Source organism: Cervus canadensis, chromosome 14, assembly GCF_019320065.1.
Source record: "Cervus canadensis isolate Bull #8, Minnesota chromosome 14, ASM1932006v1, whole genome shotgun sequence".
Classification (NCBI taxonomy): Eukaryota; Metazoa; Chordata; class Mammalia; order Artiodactyla; family Cervidae; genus Cervus; species Cervus canadensis.
This window is the reverse complement of record NC_057399.1, coordinates 13,420,376-13,436,412: the sequence shown is the minus strand read 5'-3', so window position 1 is coordinate 13,436,412 and position 16,037 is coordinate 13,420,376. Positions and strand designations below refer to the sequence as shown.

At 51.5% G+C, this 16,037-nt stretch overlaps 3 protein-coding genes across 4 annotated transcripts; all 3 read right to left on the bottom strand.

Moving 5' to 3' along the window:
• Positions 1–78: 78 nt before the first annotated feature.
• Positions 79–2,743, bottom strand: SPAG8 (sperm associated antigen 8). Of its 2 annotated transcripts, XM_043486851.1 has the most exons (7): positions 2,355–2,742; positions 1,422–2,247; positions 1,146–1,320; positions 908–953; positions 709–823; positions 503–565; positions 79–394 (listed from the first exon to the last, which is right to left on the bottom strand). In XM_043486851.1, the coding sequence occupies exons 1-7, from the start codon at positions 2,390–2,392 to the stop codon at positions 218–220; spliced, it is 1,440 nt and encodes a 479-aa protein (XP_043342786.1). In that variant the 5' UTR covers positions 2,393–2,742; the 3' UTR covers positions 79–217. The 2 variants fall into 2 exon arrangements, with proteins under 2 accessions (XP_043342786.1, XP_043342785.1); XM_043486850.1 differs by having other exon boundaries at positions 79–565; positions 2,355–2,743.
• Positions 2,744–3,422: 679 nt separating this feature from the next.
• On the bottom strand, positions 3,423–5,637 carry HINT2 (histidine triad nucleotide binding protein 2). Its single transcript, XM_043487295.1, has 5 exons — positions 5,488–5,637; positions 4,109–4,249; positions 3,907–4,011; positions 3,730–3,802; positions 3,423–3,608 (listed from the first exon to the last, which is right to left on the bottom strand). The coding sequence occupies exons 1-5, from the start codon at positions 5,566–5,568 to the stop codon at positions 3,517–3,519; spliced, it is 492 nt and encodes a 163-aa protein (XP_043343230.1). The 5' UTR covers positions 5,569–5,637; the 3' UTR covers positions 3,423–3,516.
• A 3,250-nt stretch (positions 5,638–8,887) lies between these two features.
• FAM221B (family with sequence similarity 221 member B) lies at positions 8,888–15,960 on the bottom strand. Its single transcript, XM_043487014.1, has 7 exons — positions 15,774–15,960; positions 13,226–13,877; positions 12,934–13,077; positions 9,953–10,063; positions 9,627–9,824; positions 9,316–9,435; positions 8,888–8,960 (listed from the first exon to the last, which is right to left on the bottom strand). Exons 2-7 carry the CDS (start codon positions 13,875–13,877, stop codon positions 8,938–8,940), a joined length of 1,248 nt encoding a protein of 415 aa, XP_043342949.1. The 5' UTR covers positions 15,774–15,960; the 3' UTR covers positions 8,888–8,937.
• Positions 15,961–16,037: the final 77 nt, after the last annotated feature.

Here is a 16,037-nt window from a genome sequence, read left to right as displayed (position 1 = left end):
GTTAGGGGTGGCTCCAAGGAAAGGTTCTGGGGTATGGACACAGTAACTCACAGAATCACTGAATCAGCAGTCTCAGGATGAGAGAGAACACTTTTTATGTAAAACCCTGTCACCAAGTACAGACCAAATTCACTTCCTCCCCACCTCTCCAGCACAGAGAGAAGGAGATTCCATATTCCATAGCTACCTGCCTCCTCAGCCCTTAGACAGAAGTAGTTCAACCCCCTCCACCACCCTGCCCCCCTCCCTGACAGGCAAGGGAAGATATTTCTCCCTGGTGGGAATAACTCTCAGGTTCAAAGGGCAACGGCTGCCCCAGCGACAGAGGCACGGGCGTTGAGAAACTGCAGTTCTTCCGGAACGGCGTGTCTAGGGTCCTGATGTTACTGACACCCTGGAGGGGTGCCAGAATGAGGACGGGGCCCGCTCTGCACCACGCCGGGACAGAACAGCCCCCTTCCCTCCTCTCACCCGCACCCAGCACCCGGTCACCCTCACACACTGGAAGCTGTGGTGCCCTCTCCAGCCAGAAGGTTTCAGGCTGCTCTGTCCGGTAGTCGTGGAGCTGTGAGGGAAATACCGCATAACTCCGGGCCTGAAGAGTTAACTCTTCAGCGTCGGGGCTGGCTACTTTCCCACAGCCTGTCAGGGCCGGGCTGTGCGGGGGTGGGGGGTGTGGGGTGGGGGGTGGGGTGCGTGCGCTCTCACCTTTGTCGGCGCAGGAGGCCCTGCCCGCACCAGCTCCTTCTTGTAGTCGTGGTGTGTCACAGACTCGACCTCAGGCTCCTTCCTTGTGGGTTCCTGCTCTGCCTGCACCTCTTTACTACACAGGCCTGGGGGGTGTCAAGGGCATTCTCCCCTGACTTTTGTCCTCCCCCTCCCCATTTCCCTTCACCCAGCCTCTCACCAGATTTGTTGGCGCAAGAGCATCTCCAGTATGGCTTCACGCTTCCCTGGGGGAGGTCAGGGAATGGACAGAATAGAGGAGGCTGCTTAACAAACAGACCCAGAAGAAACAAAGTTGGGGAAATGAGGAAAAATTGGGTTTTGTCCTTATACCCCTCGGACAACCACAGGCCCACCTGATATTCCCCTCTTTTTTTCTCTATTGGACTCATTCTTGCCCATTCTCTCATGTTTCATTCCTCGAATTGGCTGAGAGTGGCTTGTTGGGGGCTGGTATGAGTCTTTCTGGGTGGTGCAGGAGCACATAGGTGACTGTGGCTGCAGGGTCAGCAGTCCCCGGTGTCCGTGTCGGAAAAAGAAACTCTCAGAGCCATCCTGCATGACTGGGACTTGATCCAGGTAGTTGGTGGCTCTCTGTAGGCCCCAAGTTGAGTGACAATGATATCCTTCCTTGTACCCACCCCCATCAACTGGGGGCAGCCTTCAAGAAAAGGGAGCAGGTCAAACCTTAATACCTCCTCCTCCCAGTTGTAGAGAAGGCACTGGCCCCGTGGCAGTGTTTCACTGAGAACTGTACTCTTCCCTTCAACTTCGGGGGGCTTCCACAGTCCTCGGGCACCAGGTTCTGAGACTTTCAAAAATTTCCAGGATTGTTTCTGCGGCTCCCAGTGACAGTGGTGTTTGCAGCCGGTATAATTAGGGATAAGATCTCCCCTGGGGTTTCTGTAGCCTACAGGAGCAGAGAAGTTGAACCCAGGGCCATGCCCATGGCCTGGGCTGTGCCTGGAATCAACAGCAGGACCAAGATCAGTGCCTTGACCAGAGCCACCACCAGGACCCTGACCAGAGCCACCACCAGGGGTACCACCAGGACCAGAACTGGAGCTAGGTCCAGGGTCAGAGCTGGAGTCAGGACCAGGGCTAGAGCTGGAGCCAGGAACAGGGCCAGAGCTGGAGCCAGGAACAGGGCCAGAACTGGAGCCAGGAATAGGGCCACGGCTAGAGCTAAGGTCATTTGTAGTATACGGATTCCGAGCAATACGGGAAACACCGACAGGCTGAAAACCGAGTCTCCCACGGCTTGTCTTGTAGGTAAATCTGGGTGCAGTGTAGCGCTCTGTCTGACTGTCAGAGGAGGGCTCCGCGAGCAGGTTCCCATGAGAGTAGGGGGCTGGGCTCTTGGTCGATAATGCAGCTGCTCTGGCAGTGGAGGCGGCTGTAGCAGCTGCTGAAGCCGCGGCGGATGCAGCTACCAGGGCCGATCTCTGACGGCCATCCCAAGAAGAAAAGCGATCGGAACTGGACCCTAGTCCGTCCGAGCTGGGCTGTAAGTCTAAAGATCTGGAAAAAAAAAAAAAAAGTGAAAGCGACAAAGCTGTCAGAAGCGCAGCAAAGTCTGTTAACTTTCCTTGTCCCCTTCCACCCACAGCCAGAGCTGTGGCTCTCACCGCGACTGCGATCTGTCAGTAGACTCAGAGGTCTCCATCTTCCAACGCCAGCTACCGGGTTGCCATAGAGACGGCAAATCATGCCAGGAGACTGCGCAGAACTAGAGCTGGGCGGACGTGGAGGGTGAGCGTGCTGGCAAGTTCTCTGCGGGGCGGAAGTCTTAAACCCGCTGTGGTTTGGGAGGGCTGCCTTCCGTCCGGATTCCCTTCCGCGTCAGCCCGGCTCTTAAAGTTCCGCTGGCTTCAGTACCTAAGCAGACCTTTTTAAGGTTTTCTAAGGTGGTTCTTTCGGAGAAGGCAATGGCAACCCACTCCAGTACTCTTGCCTGGAAAATCCTATGGACAGAGCAGCCTGGTAGGCTGCAGTCCATGGGGTCGCTAAGAGTCGGACACGACTGAGCGACTTCACTTTCACTTTCATGCAGTGGAGAAGGAAATGGCAAACCACTCCAGTGTTCTTGCCTGGAGAATCCCAGGGACCGGGGAGCCTGGTGGGCTGCCGTCTATGGGGTTGCACAGAGTCGGACACGACTGAAGCGACTTAGCAGCAGCAGCAAGGTGGTTCTTTGTGTTTTAGAACAGGCACAGGGCTATGGTATCAGTCAAAAGCCTTCTTTGTGTGTTTATGCAGGGGCATTTTTTCCAAGCTTTTAAGGATGAAGAGACATCAGACAGTAGCTCAAAAACAAAATGGTGAGACATGGAGATTAGCCAAAGGGTTGCCACTTTTTTTTTTGGTGTGATTATTTCTCTTCCAGTAAAAGGTTCTCACATTGATAATCCTCCTTACAGACCCCCCTTAGAATGTGGCTTGGTATGTGAATTGAGCAAGTCTTGGGATTCAATCTCTTTCTATTCATTCAGGCGTATTCCTACCACTACTTTTCTAGAAGCCTGACCCAGGTAGACCACGAGTCTTGAGCTCACAGATATATAGGCAAATGCTCCTTTACAGAATGGGCTTCCTTAAGTGTTTCAGACCATAGTCAAGGGGGATCATAGCCTTGAATCAGTTTTCTTTCCTATTTGTAGTATAAATCTTCTTATATTTAAGACAAGGATCCAGAATTGACAGAGAGCGAGTTTATTAGCATCACAGGGTGCTATTTTCCCCCATCCCATCCAAACATCCAGGTCTGGAGTCCCTGGTCATTTGGTAGGTTCAACCTGGAGGCCACTGGAGCTGTCGGCCCCCAAGTACATGAATGTGTAGGTGGTACACAGACTGTGCACCCAGCTTGCCATCGTTGATCACTGAAATGGAGTTTTGGGTTAGGGGGTGAGGATTATGGGAAGGTCAAAGAATGGTCACAGAGAGGGGCAGGTATGAGAATTCACCGTCGAGGGAGGGGCTCAGGGGCCAAACATCACTCACCAAGTCGGTATCCATCACCCAGCCCCTCAGCCTTTGCTGTTTTCTTGGCCACAAGGAGAAGGTGTCCTAGAAGCTGCAGGGGAAGGGGAGGGAGACAGGTTGCTTCATTTACAGGGAGCAAAATTTCTAGAGGAATACAGGGCTCCCCCAGCCAAACCCTGGCCCTGTCCTTCCCACCTGTTGGTCTTCCTCTTCAGCCTGGCTAATCCGAGGAATGGGCTTCTTAGGAATGACCAGGAAGTGCACAGGAGCCTGAGGGGCCACATCCCGGAATACGAGACACTGGGAGCAGTGACAGGCCAGAGGCCACCATGTTAACTTCCACAGGCTAGATGGTATTTATGAAATTCCTAGGGAGTGGGTCCTAAGGGCACCGCACCTGCTGGTCCTCATACAGGATGTCAGCTGGGAGGCTCCGATCCAGGATTCGGGAGAAGATGGTTGGGGCCGCCCCCCCAGGAGCTGCCTGCTGGGCCTTGGCAACTTCATTCCCATCAGTCACACCTGCAGCTCCTCGGACCTGCGGGCGGGTCAGACACACCCAAAGGAGGAAGCTGGCAATACCTCTCTCATGTCCTCAGGTGGGGCTGGCAGAGGCTGGACTCTGACAGCCATTAACTTCACCCTTCTAAGAACCTATTAGTGGCTCCCACTCAAGGGGAGAGTTCCTCACTTTCAGAGTATCAGCAGCAGGGAGTGGGTCCAGAGAGTGCTGGGCCTGGTTAGATAACAGGCAGTATGACAGGGCAGGACTCAGCAGTGTGACCGAGTGCTACTCCTGAAGCACTAAGGAAATCTATCCCAGTTCAGGGGAAAGGGTGCAGAGTGAGAACCCCGGAGGCTTACGTCCTGGTTCCTATTTTACTGCTTTTTTTTTGTTTAGTAGTGTGTGTTTAATTGTGTGTTTAGTCACTCAGTCCTGTTCACCCCATGGACTGTTGAATTACCTTAGCTAAATCCCTTCTCTCAGCGTCAGATATAAAGGGGGTGATTTGTACCATCTCTTAAGACTACTTTGGATCTCTTTGTAATAAGTTTCCACTTCCATTACTTTTTGTCTGATCTTTATGCTGCGTTACCTGTTTTATTTAGGTTTAATACAACTGCCCTGTTTGACACAAGGGCGTCTGGGTGTCACACCTGACCTCTTACTGTGAATTTTGCCTCCAGTCTTCCTGAGTCAATGGAGGGAGGAGTTGAGCGCACACAACCCCAGCCCCAGGGAACTGAGGGTAAGTCCCAGGTTCCCAGGGGCTGAGAGAAGGCTGAAGTCATAGGTGTCACACTGTGGGAGAAAGGGGATGAGGTGCATCTGACTCCTTGAAGCGTTCTAGTAAATGGGGAGAAGAATGGCTCCCAGGAGAAAAAAACGAATGGCTCCCTCTAATTCTGCAGGGCGCACTGAGGAGCTGCGGGCGGGTAGGCCTTCGGTTGGCTGGGAGAGGGCAGCACATCGTGCAGTGACCTTGTGTCGGCCTCGGGGTCAGGGCCTGTGTACGGCATCGGTCATCGCCGGCTCGTTTCTCCCGCGGCGAGGTTTTAAGGGAGGCCACCGCGACCATCAGTCCGACCATAACTCCAGAGCCCTGGAGCCTGCGCTTCGGGAGGGGCAACGTACCCCGCCGGGCACTCAGGCTGCAGTCCCGCGAGGCCTTAGGGCTGCGCAAGCCGGGGGGAGCCGAGGAGGAATGCAGTCCCCGGCCCTGGAGGGAGTCAGAGCTCGCGGGACCCCGTCCTCGCCCCACAGCCACCTCTCACCTGCACCCCCCGAGGCCCTGCCACCGCCACCGCCCGACGCGCCACGCAGAGCCCGGCGGCCAGCACCACGGCCGCTGCCATCTTTCCCTCGGCCGCGGGAACCTCCCACCTGGGCCAGCACTCGGGCTCTGCAGCCTGCTGAGGTGGGGCGGCGGGGAGCCGGCGAGCCACTGCCATTGGCTGCGGCCGAGGCCGGAAGGGAACTCCGTCATCCCATTGGGTAGGGTTCCTGGGCGCACTCCGCTGGCTCCGCCGCCAGGGTCGACGCGGAATCTTTTCATCCCATTGGCTTCTTGTGCCAACTCGAAGGTGAATTTTTTACTCCATTGGCGGCGTCCTCTAGTCAGAGTGAAAGTTCATTTACCATTGGGTCCCCTCACTAGTTTTCGCTGTGAGATAGTTTCTCACTCTATTGGAAGGATTGAGACACCTGGAGGTGGGATTTGCCTCCAATTGGCTCTCAATACAAAGTCGGCCCATCTTAGGTTGCGGCTCCGGGGTAGTGGGGCTTTTACCGTATTGACACTGCCTATTCGGGTCGCGGGCCCCTATTGGTGGGCTGAGAGGAAGGGGGCGGTGCTCCGTCACCTGCCGCTCAGAAGCTCATTGGCCAGTAGGAGGGCAGGGTTTGGAGAGGTGGCCACTCGGTGCTTATTGGCTCCAGGACACTAGTCCGGAAGTTCCAGACCGCAGGAGTACCGGGGAAAGAAGCGGATGGGGGACGCCTGGCGAATAGGGCTGATGGTGAATAGGGACGTGGTCTTTTTTTAACTGGTGGGATAATTACCCAGCATTTCCTCCACAGTTTCAGCCCCTTGACCATTTCAAAGATTTAAAAAATTTTTTTTTCCTTTATTTTTATTAGTTGTACAATATTGTAGTGGTTTTTGCCATACATTGACATGAATCAGCCATGGATTTAAATGTGTTCCCCATCCTGAACCCCCCTCCCACCTCCCTCAAAAATGTTAACTTACTCGTCTGAGGGCAATTCCTCCTTAGTTTATGTGCTTGTTCACTTCAAGACTAAGGGTTCTGCAGTTTGTTTTCAGAGCGGTTTTGCATTTTGCTTTCTTTTTTTTTTAACGGGTGGGGCAGGAATGTCCTGTCTTTGTTGCACGACTAATAAGCAAAGGACTATGTGTCCAATGTCCTTTCCTGTTCAGAATAAGTATGTGATACGGTTCACTCCGTGCCTGGCATTTTCAGTGAGTCAGGCGTGTTCGAAAGATGAGGGGAATTGCCTTAGGGCTAGAAGTATATTTTGTTCTGCTGGAATATATATTTTTTGACATCAGAAACATGGGATCACAAAATGCTAATATACTCTAATATACTCAAACCAAGTAAGTTTTAGTCTGATGTTTAATACAGGGCAAAAGTCACCACTGTGTCTTTTTTGTTTTAATGCGGATGGCCTGAATTATTTGGAATGGATAACATTTGGTGTTTTCTTTCATTTCCTTTTCCATAATATATAATACATATGTATTATATATTACATTCTTATTCTCCTTTTCACAATTTCCCATAGTATTACATAGTCTATATAAATACTTTGTAATGGCTGCATAATATTAATACCTCTTTAAATGAGTTTATTGCAGTAACCATTTTTTTTATTGTTGACTGCTAGTTGAATTGGTTTTAATTAATGGTCATCATGGTGCTAATTCCATAATAACTAGTAATAAGAAATTCTACTTCTGGAGATAGTAATGATTTCTTTTGAATAGCCATATTAGAGAGTCTTTTCTCCTTCCAAACGCAGACGTTTGACCCTGCGATTGCCCCCAGGAGTTCTAGCAGTCAAAGTTGCATTCCTTTCCTTGGAAGAATAGATGATCTCACTAAATGTGGAAATGTACATTAGCCTTTTCTGTGCCCTGGAGGCTGCAGTAGTCTGTGTGCCTGTGGAGACCGGCAGGAGATAAGAGGTGCTGGGATGTAGGAAGAGGAAACCAGCCAGGACTGGTAACACGAGTACAAAACACTTTGAAACTGGTTATTTCTTTGGGTTCTTAAAGACACAGGTAGCACATAGGTTATCCTATTTTATAGACCCAGAAACAGAGGCTCTGAGAGGGAAAGTGACTTGCCTAAGATCATAGAGCCTATTACTGTCAGAATCTGCTATTCTCCATTAGAATCATGTATGGGCTTCCTAGTCTCTCCCATACACTCACCCATTCTGGCCCCTGGCCCCTGGATTCTCTGCTTCAGGCTCTTGTGATCACTTGTAGCTGCTCTCTGAAAGCTGCAGCACTCTGTGGGTTCTGGCCACTGTCTCCTGTACTTTGATCCCTACCACTGCATCTGCTACTGGGCCTCATTAGAGACTTCTGTTCCTTTTTAAAAAAATCTGTTGATTGCATCCTGGCTTTACTTTTTTTTTCTTATTTGTGTGGTCACCTCCCTCCACATCCTCAAGCCTTCTTTTGGCTTTTTTTCTTCCTCCCTGACGCTCTTCCCATCACCACCATTAATCTAAATATTTTGCTTCTCTGCTTCTCTGACTTGGTTCCAGTTTCCAACTATACCTGAATCCTCAGTTACCCACCCATCAGATTTCTCTCCAGTTCCCTTCATTAACCTTCCCAAGCCTTTATCCCTCTTCCTGTCTTCTACTGCTCCCCCCCCCCCCATCCCTTTCCTCTCCCACCAGAAACTGACCTTGTCTCCTGTGTTCACAGGGGAACTTCCACAGAATTCTACTCCCTGCAACTCAGTGAGGGCCCCATCCTTTCTTCCTTCTTCCTGGTCCCAGGAAGTGGTGTTTCTCCTGTCCAGACTGAATCCCTTCACCTCTGCCTTTACCTCATCCTCTCCTTCTGTCTTTGGGATCTGGCTTCCCTAGGCATCTCTCTTTTTCTACTGTATCCTTCAAGGTCTTTTTCTCTACTGGTCTCTCCTAACTACAAAAAATGCTTTTTTCCTAACTAAAAATTGCTTCCTTGATTCCACATCCCCCTGTACATATTGTCTGACTTCTTCCCTGCTCTTTTCATCTAAGCTTCTTACAGAAATTCCTTCACACTTACTGTTGTTTGGTTCCTCTCTCCACTGCACCACCGAAACTGCACTTTCTGAAGTCACCAGACTTTCTAATTGCAGATCTGATGGACATTTTCAGTATTTATCTTCCTGGAGCCCCCAGCTATATCTGAAATCACTGCTCCTTCTTGAAATCCCTCCCTCCTTGGCTTCCTTGAAGCCATTCTGTCTTCCTGATGCCAGAAATAGCCTTTTGAATGTAGGTGTGGTGGAGGCAGATGGTTAGATCTACCCTGTCTCCTGCCTGGAGCTCTCTCTTGCCCTCCTGGAGGTGCTAACTCCAAGGTCTTAGGGTGTTTGCCCCAGGCTGGGCTCTATCTGCCTCATACAGAGTCAGTCAGATTCCAGTGGTTTTCTCTTTATTGCTGATCTGGGCCAGGCTCACAGAGGCCTGCGTCAGGTGTTGACAGTGTCTGTCCCTGGGGGAGGGAAGAGCAGAGGTGAAAGGGTCAGATACGGGGCTTAGATGGAGGGCCAGGCTGGACATCGCGTGGGCTAGGGAGCCCTGGGGGACTACGGTGAGAGCTGGGATGGCCAGAAAGCCCCTGCTTCTGGAGGGCCTCGAAGTCGGAGTTGTTGATGACAGCTTCTCGGAGGGTAGGCATCTCTGCAAAAGGCACATAGTCTGCTCCTGGGGGTATAAGTCAGTGCAAGTGTGGGCTGCAGGAAGGAGGGGCAAAGTAGTCCTGGGTGGGATGGCGGAGGGCCGGAGTGCCTTCAGCTTGGCTGATTACAGACCCTTGAGTGGGCCCTGATCCTAGGTGTCCCTCTCACCGTGTGGCCTCCCTCCTCGCCGCCGGGTCTCCTCAGTCTCAAAGAAAGTCTCGTGCTCCTCCCAGCGCCGGTCACAGGCCGCACAGAGGAAATTAGACTCAAAGCAGCTGCAGCAACAGCCTAAGGCGAGGGGGCAGCCAAGGAGGGTGCAGGCAATTGGGGCTCCCCCAGGGGCTGCCCACATCCTCACATCCTCCCCACCAACTGCATGCCCAAGTCTCTCCTCCCAGCTCCCCATCTGCATCCCCAAACTACGTGCAGCCTATCCCAACCCATGCCCACCGCTGCACGCCGCTTGCTTGAGAAGATACCTTTGACCCTGCAGGAATGGGACCCGGTAGCTGTGTGGTCTTCGTGGCTGTGTTTGCAGCGACACTGGGCCCTCCAAGCGTTGGGGTCAAAAGTGGCCCGTCTCTTGAGCCAGAACTCACCCACCTCCTCTGGGCGTGACGGGATGAAGCAGAACATGAGGCAGCGGCACTGGCCCACGTTGCAGGGCACGGATATGTCTGTGAAGAGGGTTAGACCAGCAACTGACAGGGCTTGGCCTTCCCATGTCAACCTCTCCCCAAACCAACACACACACACATGCTCTCACACAGCTCAACACAGGACAGAAGACAGTTACCCTCCACACCTGAGATGATCTGGTGCTGTCTCAGCAAGTGTCCACAAAAGCACTTGGACTCATCCCCAATCCGGAAACAGTCCCATAGATAATGGGGGCAGCGCCAGCCAATATAGAGACCTGGGTATGGAGGGATTGAGTACTAAGGGAAAGTAACAGGGAAAAGTAGCCTAAGCTCCCCCCAAATTGTTCTTATCTCTCCCCCGATGTGTCTCTGTCACCACCCACACATCCTCCTCCCTGCCCCTTTAGACTTTTTTTCAAGGTTTGCTCATCAGCCTGCGAATGTCTTCAGAGCCCGTCCCACCCGAGGATCCACTCCACCTGTGTTGGCCTGTGACTGCAGACAGCCTTCATTTCTGAGCAGGAAGATTATTATAAGTGAGCTTCTGTGTGATGATGCCCATGTATCTAGCTGTGTTCTCTGTGACTGTGGGATTCTCATCTCCTCCCCTCCCAATGCTAGAGCACACCTTTGTTTAGTTTCCTTGAAGTGTCTAAGGCAAAAGGAAAGGAAGATGATGGGCCAGGTGCAGAGCAGGTGATGGGGATTGGCTCCTAAGGAGCGTGGTGTTGAAAGGACCTGAAGAGGAGGTGAGGCCGCCCCAGTGCCACAAGGAGGCGGGCTTCCCTCACTTCTGCAGGCTGGCACCATCATACGTCCCTTCCACATTCCTGAGATTACTGAACGAATGCCCTCTGTGAACTTGAGAAGGGCTGCCTCTGGTTCTCCAAGGTTCAGGAGAAAACAGGAGGCCAGAAGTCATGAGTGGGGTGAAGAGCAGAAACAGAGGCTTGTGAGGCTAAGAAAGGAGGCGTGGGAAGGAGGAGGAGCCCAGGATGTATCCCTGAGAGCAGGCACCGGCCAGAGGCTGCTGCCCTTGAGATAAGAAACTGTCTGGCTTCACAGTTAGTCTTACCACCAGGCAAGGGTGGTGCTGAGTAAATGTGGGAGGAGACCCAGAGCATTTCCCACTCAGGTTTTCTCATCCTCTGTGAGAGCTGAGAGTATCCCAACTTGAAGTCAACAATCCTGGGTTCCCCCACCCCCCACCCCCCAGGAGTGGGGCCTTCAGCTCTAGGACTCTTAATCCTATTCAAAAGCTCCAGTGAACTGTCATCTCCATCAAAAAGTTGTCCCTGACTTCCCCTTCTGTCTAGGAGTCCCTCCTCCTGCCTTCCATGACTCTTGTCAGAGTACAGTGCGTTCTGGTGGACCTGTTCACTTGTATTCTCCTTCAGCTGTGAGTTCCTCTAAGGAAAGGTCAGTCTTTTCATCACTGTCTTGAATCCTCACACAGGACCTGGTACAAAACAGGTGCTCAGAGAACATAGACGCTTGACTGAATAAGTGATTGAGCAAATACCTTTAGGAGGGAAGAGAGACCCAGTATTCCAGGTAAAGCCCTGAAGTTCCATAAGGAGAATGAAAAAGAGCCAAGTGTCCTCTGGTCTTTGACTCTGGCCAGGACCACAATCCACAATTCTGCGCCTGTCACACTAGGTTTTCCTGTCTTACCCATGGTCTCTTAGGATCTGAAGCCTGTCCAGATGTGGCTTTTGGCTTCGATGCTTCTGACTTATACCGCCAGCCCGTGGTATTCGTGCCCCATCACACCAGGGAAGCTTGGTTGAAAGGGAGCAGAGTTTAGACCGAGTCACAATGGGGTTGGTGGAGGCCGGGATTCCACTGGAGGAATTCTGAGCTCTGTTTAGAATAGCAGGATCCAGTGCATGAACAGGTGAGGTGCAGAGTTGAGCAAGGGTTAGTGCCCCATAGATCAAGGCCTGGCCTGAGGGCCTGGGAGAGTCAAGTTTAAGCACTGTGGTTGGAGTCATTGCTCATTTTTCAGATGAAGAAGACTGACGTTTGAGCTAGAGGAATGGCAATTATACCTCAGACTCTATAATCCCCTTAAAGTGGGACAATGCAGAGTGGACTGTGCATTCCAGAGTAGGGCCTTCTACTCTGCCTTGATTCCACACCCTCTTCCCGTTATAAATGGACAGGGACTGGGGAGGAGACATTATCTGGGATGCCATTTTCACTGCACAACACATTCATTTCCATGATCACACAGTCTCATTTGCATGATAACATCTCTTATGGTTAGAACACAACTCTATTCCCATCATTAGGGAAAGTGAAGTATCAACCCCCTTCCTCCAAAGGCAGTGATACCTATTGAATTCAGTCTAGAAATCCCAGAATCCTCATAACAGGTCAGGTGGCCTTCTTACCCAAAACCTATAGACGTGAAGTTCAGTGACGCATGCACGTGCTCACACACAGAATGGTGTGTGTTCACATGGTTCATATGCACACCCTTTATATACAGACACAGAGAAGCCCGGCATGCCGTTAACAGGACCGTCTACAATACTACTTCTGGACCGAGAGGACTAGAAGACATGGCTCTCTTTGGTGAGGAGACTCAGAGCTTTGGATTTCCAGGTGATCATGGGTCTGGCATGCAGGGATCACAGCCTTCTTTTAAAAAATTTTTTTAGCTGTACTATGTGGCAGGATCCTTGTTCCCCCATATCAGTGTCAGGGGTCAAACCTGCGCCCCCTGCAGTGGAAGTGCAGAGTCTTAACCACTGGACTGCCAGGGAAGTCCCCATTACAGCCTTTTAATACATTTCCACCAAGGGGACTGAGGCCTTTTGCCTTGTTAGAGCAGCAAGTCACCTGCAAACTGTCCAGGGTCCTGGGCCATCTCTGCTTTAGGATCTGTTTGGTGCAGGCTCCCTGAGCCCTAGTTCAGCCACCTGTTCCTGCCTGGCTTTATATGAATATCCTCACTTTTTGTCTGCATCCACCCTCATCTACTTTGGCCTACCCATCTGCTCCCCTCCCAGATTCCAGGAAGGTGGCATTGCCATTTTCCACAAGGGCTATCCACTGAAGGAGCAGGTTCCTAGATCCCACTGGATAGAGGGATGGCCACGGGCCTGTCACAGGCCCCTGAAAGGCTGCCTGGGCTCACCTGTTTGGATGGCATTCAGGGCTGCATCCTTCTCCCATTGGAAAAGATAATTCACTTGTGTACCAAACTTCTCTCTGTGCATCGCCTTAGCCACATCCACCAGGTCTGCCTGCTTAGCAGGGACCACTGGGTGGATGGTGTAGCCTGGGGAGGGAAAGGCTGAGTAACTAAGGGGAAGTGAGGAGGCCCCAAACCTAAGAGAAGGGGCCAGGTCACAGAGTAACCCAACCTCCTCCTCCTGAGGCAGGTCAAAGACGGTGCTGAGAAAGGGGGAATGGGCAGGAGCAATTACGGCTGACTCCTTTCTTCGCCTTCTTCTTGCCCAGCTGGTGTACAGGCTGAGCCGCATGAGCGTTACTGGCAGTGGCATCCATCTCTTTCTCGCCCTCTTCTTCCTCTTCCTTCACTTTTGTAAATGTGTCCAGGTGGACCTGGGATGGAGAGCCTGAAAGGGACTGCTTTGGAGAGCCTTCGAATTCAGAGGTCTGGACGGGCCTCTTTACCCATGAGCCCTCGCTGGAGGAAGACTCAGAGAAATCTTCCTTTGGATTATCAGAGGGAGACCCAGGGGCACGGCTTAGTGACGAAGTCTGAAAAGCAAGTGGTTGATCTAGGACCTTGGGGATGTGGGTTTCCAACTGAGTCTCAGGGGTAAGGGTCTCCAAAGGGACCTCAGAGGCAGAGTGTTCTAAAGGGGCGGTGGAGGTGGAAGGCTCTACAGGGGTTTCAGAGGTGTGGATGTCTAAAGGGGTCTGGGAAGTGGAGGGCAACACAGGAGATTCAGAGGCAAGGGACTCTAACAGGGCTTCAAAGAGGGTGGGCTCTAAGGGGCTTTCAGGGATGGGGAGCTCCTGTGCATCCTCAGGAGAGGGGTCCTTTGAAGAAAGGCTCTCTTCTGCATCCAGGGCGGTATGAGGCTCTTCTGTGATCTTGTCTGCTTCCATCTAGTGGTAGAACAGGGTACATGTTTCATTAGGTCGGGATTAGAGGGTCTTTGAGTCAGGATTCGCAGGGGGCTATGGAATTTATATAAAGTTTTTAGTGCACCTGAGATATGACTCGGGGGAATCCAGATGAGCTCTGGGCCAGAGCTTGGTGCTTGGAGTTTCACCCATGTGCCTAGACCCAAACTGCGTACTGAAAGTCTGAAGCAGTCAGAATCCCATCAATAGATGGTAGCAGAGAAGGGATCCTGAACATAGCATCTTGGCTAGTCCAAGAGCAGGGTTCTGGGTGTAATTTAGGACCATAGAGGTCAGGCTGTGAAGTTCTAGAGACTGGGAAGACCAAGGCAAAGTGGGGGTTTGCTCCCGAGAGTGTAGAAGGATGCAATGACCACAGTCTAGTCTTGTCTAAGGACCCTTTCCTGCCCTTGGTAATGTTGTTCACGTTCAGTGCTTCAGCTACTTCCAGTTGTATGTTGATGACCCCTAAATCCATATTTCCAGCTCAGACCCTGAACTTCACAGTCATACCCAACTGTCTGTTAGACATTGCTAAATCGATGTCCCACAGGTCATCAAAACTGAACTCTGGGAATTATTGTGGTCTTCTCCTTTCCTCTCAGCCCACATCTTAGAATGGGCACCAAAGACTATATTTCCTATCTTCTAAATATGGCATGAGTTTGAGTAAACTCCGGGAGTTGGTGATGGACAGGGAGGCCTGGCGTGCTGTGATTCATGGGGTTGCAAAGAGCCGGACATGACTGAGCGACTGAACAGAACTGAACTGAAATATCCCACAAGTCCATTCTCTCCTCTCCTCTCCCTCCAATTTGGTTCAAATTCTCATTATTTTCTGCCTGGATTATGTAATACCCTTGCTCCTCTGCTGCCTTCCCTAGCATATTAATCCACTCGTCCATTCTTTCATTGGTTTATATAACTTATGCTTTTAAAGAGCCTAATCTTAACACTTTTACTCAGGCACTGGACTCAGCTGAAAGAATCTGGAAAGCAGACCAGTTAACCAAAATGACAATACAAATGAGTTGGTGTTGTGCTGGGGTAAGCCCAGGATGCTGTGGGGACTGGGGTGTGCCTAATTTATCTTGGAAAGATGTCCAAAAGGGGTCATGCATGCTAAGTCACTTCAGTCATGTCTGACTCTATGTGACCCTACAGACTGCCAGGCTCCTCTGTCTATGGGATTCTTCAGACAAGAATACTGCAGTGGGTTGCCATGCCCTCCTCCAGGGGATCTTCCCAACCCAGGGATCAAACCCACGTCTCCTACGTCCACCTGTATCAGCAAGTGGGTTCTTTACCACTAGTACCACCTGGGAAGCCCAGGTCCAAAGGGTGTCAGTCCTTCTTAATGACCCAGGTGAGACCTTTCTGAAATGGCATTCCTTTGCCTAAAAACAATCAAGTGACTCAGCCTAAGGATTAGGTCCAAATTTCTTGGCCCTGACATTCAAGGCCTGTCATCATTTGCAGCACTGCCTAAGGTAATTCCAGCCTTACCTTCTCCTGCTCTCTACTTTGGTCCATGCTCCCCAAATACTACATTTATCATTTCTTAAACTCATTAGGGCCTTTCCAAAGAGGAAGTTTGTGTCAGAAAGTAGGGGGAGAAGTAGGATGATGGAGAGGAAGATAGCCAGACATTCAGCAAGAGGAGAAACGGGGCCTGAGGGTGAAGAACCACAGGATGGGAGGAGACCAAAGGGAAAAAGGGGGAGGAGGGAACTGAGTGGAGAAAAGAGGGGGAGGGAGAGGATAAAGATGAAAAGCAGAGGATGGGAGGGGGCTGGAGTGAGGTGGGAAGGGACAGGAAGGTATTAGGAGGGAGTGGGATGTGGATTTGGAGGAGGGGCCATTTGAGAGACTACATACCTCTAGGCTTTGTCTTACAAGTCCTTAGGTTAGGATCTTGTCTGAAGCGGGACGGGGAAGTGTTTGCCCCGGGGGAGAGAAGGCTTGGTTGTGGACTAGCCCTGGCAGCAGGCGCTGTAGGCTAGGGCCTTGCCTGCAAGTTACAGCTTGGGGAAAGGACTTGGACACCTGCAGAAATTCGTGAAGGAGTTCGGGTCGGGAGGAAGGGGGAGGGGAAGGGACGAGGCGGTCCAGGGCCGAATAAGGGAGAGGCTTGATTGAAGC

Coding starts and splice junctions, on each gene's coding strand:
- HINT2 (XM_043487295.1), bottom strand. CDS start 5,568: ATGGCAGCGGCCGTGGTGCTGGCCGCCGGGCTCTGCGTGGCGCGTCGG. Junction 4,012..4,108: donor TCCTGTATGAGGACCAGCAG/GTGCGGTGCCCT, acceptor CACTGCTCCCAG/TGTCTCGTATTCCGGGATGT. Junction 3,609..3,729: donor GGGTGATGGATACCGACTTG/GTGAGTGATGTT, acceptor ACTCCATTTCAG/TGATCAACGATGGCAAGCTG.
- FAM221B (XM_043487014.1), bottom strand. CDS start 13,877: ATGGAAGCAGACAAGATCACAGAAGAGCCTCATACCGCCCTGGATGCA. Junction 13,078..13,225: donor GGCGAAGAAAGGAGTCAGCC/GTAATTGCTCCT, acceptor TTCCCTCCCCAG/GCTACACCATCCACCCAGTG. Junction 9,436..9,626: donor CCATTCCTGCAGGGTCAAAG/GTATCTTCTCAA, acceptor CCCTCGCCTTAG/GCTGTTGCTGCAGCTGCTTT.
- SPAG8 (XM_043486850.1), bottom strand. CDS start 2,392: ATGGAGACCTCTGAGTCTACTGACAGATCGCAGTCGCG. Junction 824..907: donor CTCTTGCGCCAACAAATCTG/GTGAGAGGCTGG, acceptor AGGCCTGTGTAG/TAAAGAGGTGCAGGCAGAGC. Junction 566..708: donor GGCCTCCTGCGCCGACAAAG/GTGAGAGCGCAC, acceptor TTTCCCTCACAG/CTCCACGACTACCGGACAGA.